Source organism: Amphimedon queenslandica, unplaced genomic scaffold (genome assembly GCF_000090795.2).
Source record: "Amphimedon queenslandica unplaced genomic scaffold, v1.1 AMPQUscaffold_13112, whole genome shotgun sequence".
In the NCBI taxonomy this organism is placed as follows: domain Eukaryota; kingdom Metazoa; phylum Porifera; class Demospongiae; order Haplosclerida; family Niphatidae; genus Amphimedon; species Amphimedon queenslandica.
Genome location: NW_003546652.1, coordinates 67049 through 77498, shown reverse-complemented (window position 1 = coordinate 77498; position 10450 = coordinate 67049). Strand labels below are relative to the sequence as shown.

Below are 10450 nucleotides of genomic sequence, written 5' to 3'. Positions count from 1 at the left end.
GCATAAAAACAATACCAAAACTATTCACTGTACTACAAAACAAATACATATCATGGTTCAACTACAAACTAATGATAAAACTAGTTGCAGTATTTCTACCCAAAAATCGTTCTTTAAAGAGAACTTGGTCGTCATATGAAGAGAAGTTAAAGGATTATTTTATAAATAGTGGTGGACTATTGAAAGATGCTGATGCTGTACAGTTTGGTGTAAAAGGTGTTCCTCCTGGTACACGAGTAATGATTGCTAAAGTTGACAGAGATGACTACACACTGGATGACATATTCTTCTTTCGTAGAGCAATACCAAAAGATTTAGACATTCCTGAATATGATCTTTACTTCAGTTTTGTCCACATTGGGTCTCTCTGTTTGGGTTACCTCATTCCTGAGTATCTTTATTCTTTATTATTTCCTCTAACTGCAAAGCTGCAGCAACAGTTAGCTAGTATTGGTATCACCGAACTAACATGTGGTGATGATAATTATTACCTAACAAAGGTTAGTTATTAATGCATTGACAATTAAATATTATTATTTATAATTATACAGTTTTATATAGAAGAGGTTCAGCACTCATTCACTGATATTGGTAAGTAGCTATATGAGTCAACCTCTTCATACTAGCTTGTGGGCAATGGTCAAACAGCTGCAAGTTGCTTGATACATTCATGTGTTACAACTAAATTATACAATTTTTCATTTATAGATATATGTGATCCATTATGGTATGAGAATACCAGTACACCATTACATGAAGCAGCTTGGAAAGGATTAGAAGATGAAGTACAATGGCTTCTTAACAAGTTTGGCTACAGCACATATCATCGTGGTCTTCATGGTTGGACTCCATTACACTCTGCATCATATGGTGGACACATTGAGATCCTTCAACTACTCATCCATCAATATGGTATTGATCCTAATGAAGGTGATGATAATAGTGTATCTAGTATACATATGGCATCTTATAAAGGCCACTTATCTATAGTACAATATCTTGTAGACACGTGTCACGTTCCTCCAGATGAACCAGACAATAGCAATAACACTGCATTACTGTACTCAGCAATCGGGGGCCATTCTGACCTAATGGAATTTTTTATTGAGAAAAATTGTAATAATTCTCAAATTAATAGTGAAGGTGCATCTTTATCATTGTTAGCTTGTAAAAGTGGAGAGTTAGCATTAGTACACAAACTTGAATCATTACACCTCTTCTCACCTGATTCCTCTGACTTTTGGGGGGCCGGAAAATTTCATTACTCATCTATGAGTAATAACATTGAGCTTTTTGGGCATCTTGTAAATCAATATCAATCACCCATTGATCTAAAGGATCAGTATGGTAGGACTCCACTTCATATTGCTTCTTGGTATGCTTCATCATCAGTTGTTGAGTATATTGTTAGTATTCAAGGTAATGAAGTATTATTAGTTAGTGATAATGATGGTAACTCAAGTTTACATTGGGCATGTGATGCAACTATACAATTTCCAGCTGGTATTGTGTATAGTAAGCTTATGGCACAAAGTGATGGATCAGTTATTAATAATGCTATAATAAAACTGAATATTGATTTTATGAAACGAGATGAAAGAGTCAAAATGTTTTCTTCACTTCTCAAGAAAGCTAGCAATTGCCCTAACTTTGACATCAATGCCACTACTACAAATTATTTTGAGTCATTACTTCATTTTGCATTAAAAAGTGGCAGTACATTACTAGTGAAAGCGTTAGAAGAATATAATATCTGTTGCACATTAACTAATGATGGTATGTCTCCAGTACATTATGCTGCCTGGTCAGGTTCTACTAATGTATTAAGTTATATCATATCTCAGTATAATCTCAATACTAATGATACTGATGCTGATGGTTGTACACCATTAGTCTATTCCTGCTGGTCAGGTAGTATTAATTCTGTTAAATATCTCATTAATAATCATAACAGTGATCCTAATATCACTGATAATGATGGTATGACATGTCTTCATCATTCTTGTTGTCATGGTCATATTGATATCACTCAATATCTCATTGAGGTACAGCAATGTGATGTTAATAAAACAGATAATAAAGGACGCACGTTAGTACATCATGCTGCATGGAGTGGTAACTTTGATTTAGTTCAGTATCTTATTACTGAACAAGGTTTGTCTCCTACTGCAGTTACTAAAAATGGCCTCACTGCTTTACATTATGCCTCACTGTCTCTTAATTTATCTCTTGTTAAAGAATTAATAACTACCTATCAGTTAGATCCTCATCAAGCTGACAGTAATGGTAAGCTACCAATTCATTATGCTGCTGAATCTGGTGATATTTTACTACTGGAATTGTATGTGAAGTATTACAACTGTACTTTGAACCTGACAGATAAGGATGGTAACAATGTTTGTCATTATTCACTTTCAGAAGGTCACACTCATTTTATTAAGCATCTGGTAGAGAATTATCAGTTAGATCTGTGTGCTGTGAATGATGAGGGAATGGCTCCTATTCACTTAGCATGCAGTGAAGGAAAATTAAACTTGATCCAGTACATTATAGAGCACATACCATCATCACTTGAACTACCTGACAGTCAACACGGTCGAACTCCATTCCTTACTGCAGTATACTTCAATCATTTTGAAATTATTAAATATCTTATTAGTAAGAAGTGTAATATATCAGCTACTGATGATGAAGGGTCTGAAGCAGTTCACATCTCAGTAGCAAGAGATCACTCGAACATATTGAAGTATCTCATGGATAATAATTATTGTAATCCTAATGCAACTGATTATCAAGACCGTACACCACTACATGTTGCTGTAACAGATTATGAATATGAAATATTAGAATATTTACTGAGTAAGAGTATACCCTCAATGAGTGTTGTCTGGTTACGTGAGATAAAGTGTTTATTAGACAGTCCTCATGACATACACAATAATCCACATAATGCTGTACTTATTAATGTACAAGATAAAGATGGTAATACACCATTACATGTAGCCTGTCAGCATGGACGACAGAATATGGTATCGTTATTACTAAAAGCCAGTCTGTCTAACAATAACTTATTAATTACTAACAAGAAAGGACAGACACCATTACACTTAGCAGTTGCCTCTGGTCATAAGGATACCGCTGAAGAATTACTGTTCTCAGTCACTGGTAGTTCTACTCATCATGATCTCCTTACAGCTACTGATAATGAAGGATCCACTGTATTTCATACAGCTTGTAGGATAGGACATATTGATGTGTTTTGTTATTTATCCAGTATTGTCTCTAATCTAGTACCTAAAGACAAGTCTGGTCGTACTCCTCTTCATTATGCTTCTCGTTCTGATAATATTCACATAGTACGTTATCACATAGAGACCTTCCCCTGTACTCCTGATGATCCTGATAATAATGGATACACTTCAGTTCATGCAGCATGTGAAGCTGGTAGCATGGAGTTAGTACAATACTTTCTAACTGATCTCAAATGTAATGCACTAGCTGAAACTGATGATTGTAAAACCATGCTTTATTTTGCTAGCAAGAGTTCTAATTTAGACCTTGTTCGGTTTTTAGTTAAAGCATTCAGTTTAAAACCTTGTCCACATGATATTGAAATAGCTCAATCAGTTAATCCTGATTCATCAGTAGTTAAATATCTTCAAGAGATACATTATGATTTATTTCTTTTAGAACAAAGCAAAGTGAGTGGGTATTATGAGAAACTTGAAGGACAACAGGTTGACCCACCAGGACAAGATATTGTATCTTAAACTCAACCTTATCACCATATTACCACCTTATCAGTCCATTGTATGTAACCTATCACCATATTACCAATACACCATCTTACTACAGCACCATATGTAACCTATCACCATTACACCATCATACCTATCCTACCACCTTACCACCATCTAACTACCTTACACCACTTAAGTACCATCATCACCATTACACCATATACCCACAATAGTTACCAATATCACCAATCCTATACGATATCGTATCTTAAACACCATCCTACCATTACACCTATCACCACCTTATCACCATCCACCATTTTACATACCATTGTATCACCATACACCAATGGTTATACCAATATCACCTATACAATACTTATGTAATATCTTAACTTGTATCACCATTAATCTTAACACCTTTATACTAAGTTTGACATTTAACCACCATTGTCATTTTATCATTACCATGTACACCAAAGACATGCAATATATCCATTACCATTGTACCACCATATTACCATTGTAACCATAACTACCTTACCAGTTATCACCATTACACCATATACCCACACATACACCCCAATGGTTACCAATATCACCAATCCATCTTTTTTAATATATTTTCCGTTAACACGTATCACTGGAGCTCCTCTTTGCTTTCTTTTGTTAGTCTTCCCTTTCTTCCTTAATTAATAAATTGTTTTATTATAGCATGTACACATCTACCTTTAATTTACACTTACACTCAATTTGTTATTATTATTATTGTTATCATTGTTGTTGTTGTTCTAAATATTTTGTCATCATTTCTTCTCCCTCTACTTTCCCTTTCTCTCCTTTTTTTATTCTAACATTATTATCAATGTCATTGTTATTGTTATTATTATTATCATTATTGTTGTTGTTGTTATTGTTATTGTATTTTGATGTATTTTATTCTGAAACAATAGTATTGAGTTTTCTATTTGAAATATTTAATGTAATTATTCATAAAATCAAAATTAAATAAGTCAACAATTTTATTCCAGTTCTCCTGCCACAGTGGACTTGAAGTGATTACATCTGGATATTCAAGAGCTGCTTGAATTTGATGTGATTCTCCACTGGTCAGTGCAGCTCCAAAATCAGCAAGATGCATAGGATCATCTATAACTCTTTTACCAGCCTCAATGATCTGAGCCAATGACTCTCTGTGGGACAAGAGGATCATGTAATAAAAATGTACCATAGCACATGGTTTTTCCCAAAAATGGCTCCAAAATCACCCGAAATTGTATCACATTATCTGATACATATTGATGTACTAATGCTATGGAGAAAGTTTGAGACAATTCCAGGGTTAAATTTTTGAGTTAGGACCATTAAAAATGATTAAATTTTAGAAAATGTCCCTGTACTACAGCCCATTGTTTTCCCAAAAAATCATTAATTCCAACAAAAGAAAAGACTACCGTATAGCTCCAAATTTTTGTCAGTCAAAAATTTTATAAAAATCTCAATTTCTTGTTAAAATTAATTTTTGTCAATAAAATTTTCGTCATTTTTGTTATTAATCTGCATACTACCCACGTGGAACAAAAATTTTGTCAAGCATAAGTACATGACAAATTTGACAAAAATTTTTACTGACAAAAATTTGGAGCTATACAGCATGCAACATATTTTGCATACATTACACAGTTTATACAGGAGTCAATGTACATGTACATGGTAATCAGCATCCACTATCTGTGGTAATACATCTATGATGCATGAAATAGTATACATGTGTTATACTGTATAGCGAGAAATTTTCGTGGCCCAAAATTTTCGTGAATTTCAAGTTTTTTTCCAAAATTCACAAAAATAAAATCCACAAAAATCAATTTAATACGATTCAAGATGGTTGAAAGTAGAAAACCACAAAAATTAAAGCCACAAAATTAATTTTTAGACGGATCCACAAAATTTTTGGGCCACAAAAATTTCTCGCTATATGGTAGCAAAAGTACTCTTGGTTATAGTACATGTACATGTTGTGAATAAGATATAGAAGTACATGTACATACCTTTCCAGTGAGTGACAGTTCACCAGTCATGGCAACATTCTGATGTATTGGACGATCCATAGCCAGTGAGAGGAGGGCAGAGGCTATAGTGACACCTGCAGAGGGACCGTCCTTTGGGGTAGTACCCTTTAATTAATAAATAATAATAAGTAATAAATCAATAATAAAATAATAATATTAGTTGCCTCTATTATTATTAATTGTTGATAGTAATAATGGTAATAGTAATAATTGCAAAAATTAAAATAAGAATATTATTATTATTATAATGAAAGTACCATAGGGCACCTTTTTTTCGAGGGCTATAAATTTCATGGATTTTTATTTTGCGGATTTAATTTTTGCGAATTTATGCCGTCTGCCATCTTGTACCGTATTAATTTGATTTTCGCGAAAATAATTTTCGCGAATCTTTTAAAAAATCACGAAATTTATAGCCCTAAAAAAAGGCGCCCTACGGTATTATACTTACCTCAGGTACATGTATGTGCCTCCGTGGAGATGAATTTTTGCCTTCTAAAGAAAATCACTGTAGGATATTTTGAAGACAAAAATGACTAAAATAAAACAAAAATACAATTTACACAACAGCACCAGGGCACCTTATACATGTATTCCCATCTCTCTCTACCTTAGCAAAAGTATAAGCAATAACAGTGGACTCCTTCATTACATCTCCTAACTGTCCAGTGGTAGTCATACCCCCCTCTCTTCTCCCCTCCTTTGACAGGCCCTGCCCCTCAGCCATGCCTGTCTCCACATAAAGAGTAGTACCTCCCATTGACGTCCAAGCCAGACCCATAACCACTCCAGGGGGTGTGGTCTCATAGAAGCGATCAGAAATAAACAGAGGATGACCGACAAAATCTTTTAAATTGGAGGAAGAGACAGTGACAGGAGGAACAGGAGGGGGAGAAGGTTTCTCTTCTTCTTTTGTTTCTTCTTTCTTTTTATCTCCTTCAGCTTCAGCTTCATCATCTTTAGTCTGTGTCTGTGATAAGACTTTAAAAGCAGCTTTATGTAATATCTGTACAATGAAGGTGATTGAAATTACAATGAAGGAATACAATGATATTAAAAGTATAAATAATAATGTACATGTAAATTAGCTAAATATTTAAGTAACTGTACATTTACATGTACACGTACATAAATGATAAAACAGCTCAACAAGCAAAGGACAATACATGTACATGCATTACTATGACTTATGTGTGCGTGATTTGTGAAAAGTTTTTCACTACATTAAAAATAATCCAGTATAAGGTACACATGACAAGTACATGTATGCATGTATTGAAATATTATTATGAGCAAACTTATTATTATTAACAAGCGAAGGAGAATACATGTACATGTGTACATGTACATGTAAGTATTTATACATCTAAATATTATCATGACTTGTGTGTGTGTGTGTGTGATACTTGCAGTCTGCACCTTCTCAATGTGTTGCAGTAGATTCCTCACTCCACTCTCCCTGCAGTACCACTTGATGAGGAACTTGAGAGCATCAGTTTCTATAAGGACCTGCCCCTCCTCCAAACCAGAGAAAGAACGAGCCTGAGGTATCAGGTTATTATGTGCAACGGCTTCCTTCTCTTCTGATATATAACCAGAGACCTAAGAGTGAGATTAAGAATGATATAATAGTCTATGGTGTTTCAATAAACTTAAATGCAAATAATCCAATTTCAATCGGAATTAGCTTAAACTTTGCACGCAACATAAGAACATGTATATGCATCAGGAACAATTATAAAAATGGAAATTTTCAACTTTTCATTTTTGACGAAATTGGGCAAAAGTCACTGTACTATAGTACAGGGACTTTTGTCCAATTTTTGAGCAACTTTAAAAATTTGTAAAAAATTCAATTTTGATCGGAATCAGCTCAAACTTTCTACACAGCATAAAAACATGTATATGTATCAGAAAAAATCATTAAAATGAAGAATTCTACACTTTTAATTTTTGGTGAAATTTGGTCAACGACCCTGTACTATAGTACAGGGACTTTTGTCCATATTAAGAGCAACTTTAAAGATTTGTAAAAAAATCCAAATTTGATCAGAATTAACTCAAAATTTCTACGTAGTATAGGAACATGTATATGTATTAGGAAATGTAATAAATATAGAAAATTCTAAACTTTTCCTTTTTGAACAAATTTGGCCAAAATCCCTGTACTATAGTACGGGGACTTTTGTCCAATTTTTGAGCAACATTAAAAATTTGTAAAAAATCCAATTTTGGTTGAAATCAACTCAAACTTGCTACACAACATAAGTACATGTATATTAATGTATGAGTAGTTCTTTTACTTGTATTATTTCATTCTGTCAATGAGTGGTCCTGGTACAATGTCAGTTGTATTGGCTGTACTAATGAACAGAACACGTGAGAGATCCACAGGAACATCAAGATAATGATCCAAAAAGAAAGAATTCTGCTCTGGATCCAACAACTCTAACAAAGCACTGGCTGGATCACCCTTAATAAGAAAGGGAGAGAGAGGGAGAATGTGAAATAATAAATAAACAAAAAATGACACATAATCCAACGCATCATATGCTACCAATCCCAAACTCCCATACCTGGTACCCGCGTCCCTAATATCAACCTCATCAATCAGTATGAGTGGATTTAGGATTCTTGGTCTGTACTTTCTTCAAACTCTGTATCACTTTACCAGGCATTGCTCCAACATCTGTCTCCCTGTGTCCCTTTATGTCAGCCACATCAGTCATACCTCCTACACTGAACCTAAAGTACTAACACACACACACACACACAGAGCCAGACATTGATTGTTGTATTAGTTTATTGTGTGGTCTTCCTTCTCTATTTAATGCCCGGGCAACTGAACGAGCTATACCAACACCTACAGAGAGATAGAGTGGGGGAGAGGAATAAAAAAAGAAGATAGAAAATGACTATAATTACAATAAAATGTAGACTGATTCAAATATTTATTGTTTAAAGTACATGTACATTGTAGTTATATATAAATAAACACACTACCAGTAGTACAAATAGAAAAATTACCCAATATACATAAATTAATATAATACATTATACATAACTATTTATGTACATGTACATTACCAGGTTGTCCTACAAAGCAGAGTATCTTTCCTTGAACTGATCCTTTCAATCTTGAGACTCCTATAAACTCCAGTATCCTGTCCTTAATGTCCTTGAGTCCATAATGATCCTCATCAAGTATAACCTTAGCCCTCTCTAAATGGAAGTCCTCTTTACTGGTCTTACTCCAGGGTATACTCATCAACCAATCAAGATAGTTCCTTAATTGTTACACTGGGAGAGGGGGATAGGGAGAGAGAAAAGGGCAAGGACAATTGCATGTACTGAAGTAAAAAGCAATCAGAAAATCTATTTCTTTTTTACTCACATGTAAATTCTGATGAGTGATTAAAGGACAGTTGTTTAATTCTTCAAAATTAATACAGTCTCGATTTCCTTTGTAAGACATCTTTTCAGGGAACTTGTCCATTATAGGGTCCTTATCATCTTTCTACAATAAAAACAACTTTATCAACTTATTCATATCCTTCCAGTTCCTCCCTCTCTCTCTCATGCTCCATTACTTCTATTGCTAGTTCTTTCTTTATTACTTTCAGTTCCTCTTGTAATAAAATCATACTTTCTCTGCATTTTAGTAAAATTCTCTTCAACAATATTAATATAATGCTACAGAATGTGGTGAAGCAAATAGAAGTGAATTGAGCTCATGCATGCAGTTACATGTACATACACTGTATACATGTACTTACTTCTTTTCCAAGTTTCTTTTGTAGTGTTATACAATGGCTAGTTCTTTTTTGAGTAGTTCAAGTGTTAATATCAGTCGCTCTGGAACCTAATAAAATTAAATAAATAGGTACATGTACATGTATGTAGATACAAATAAATGTAGTAATAAATGATAATAATATCGATAGTGATTACAGCTGGGCATTCAACTGTTCAATTTGATTCAAGCTCAGATTATTGAGTAAATATAATGCATTTACTATTCAGATTGGATGGAAGCAGACTAATGATTGATACAAAGAAAAGATGACAAGAGCACCTTGAATGTGTCATCAATAGAAATACCCTGTATCTATTGAACTGAGACCAGGAGAGGCACCCAGAACAGGCATTGACAACTAGCCTAGATGCATTGGTGTACACTGAATGGAAGTATGAATTAAAAAGAGTTGCCCTATCCTCATCTGTCACAGCAGAGAAATAGTTCAGAAAAAACGTGTAGAGGGAGCCTATCATTCTTTGTGAGTGACGAATATGGTGAAAGCATAGATAATTAATGCTACGTAACCGTAGTATTCATTATCTCTGGTGAAAGGGAACAGACTTATGATCAACCCGATGTCCCGAACTGGTGATCCAGTTGTCTCTCAGAAAGTAAAACTCTCTAAGATAGATAAGAAGTAAGGTTTGAATGGAACTTTAAGAGCTGATTGTTTGATGGTGTTCTACTAAAAGGGAGAGAATTCAGAATTCTTCCAATAAGTACATGTACATGTACTAACTACCCATGACAAGGCACGTGTCTACTCCGTATACTAGATATTCAGAGATGTATAGCCACGCCTGCTAGATAACCACATTTTGTGTGGGTGTATACCACGA

At 34.2% G+C, this 10450-nt stretch overlaps 2 protein-coding genes across 2 annotated transcripts; one reads left to right on the top strand and one right to left on the bottom strand.

The window, feature by feature from the left end:
• The first annotated feature begins 71 nt into the window (after positions 1-71).
• Positions 72-3770, top strand: LOC105314076 (putative ankyrin repeat protein RF_0381). Its single transcript, XM_011408001.1, has 4 exons — positions 72-500; positions 552-591; positions 2380-2895; positions 3004-3770. Exons 1-4 carry the CDS (start codon positions 72-74, stop codon positions 3768-3770), a joined length of 1752 nt encoding a protein of 583 aa, XP_011406303.1.
• A 934-nt stretch (positions 3771-4704) lies between these two features.
• Positions 4705-9080, bottom strand: LOC105314075 (lon protease homolog, mitochondrial-like). Its single transcript, XM_020001092.1, has 8 exons — positions 8900-9080; positions 8597-8675; positions 8458-8557; positions 8154-8285; positions 7232-7414; positions 6423-6818; positions 5792-5917; positions 4705-4929 (listed from the first exon to the last, which is right to left on the bottom strand). The coding sequence occupies exons 1-8, from the start codon at positions 9078-9080 to the stop codon at positions 4705-4707; spliced, it is 1422 nt and encodes a 473-aa protein (XP_019856651.1).
• Between the last annotated feature and the right edge of the window lie 1370 nt (positions 9081-10450).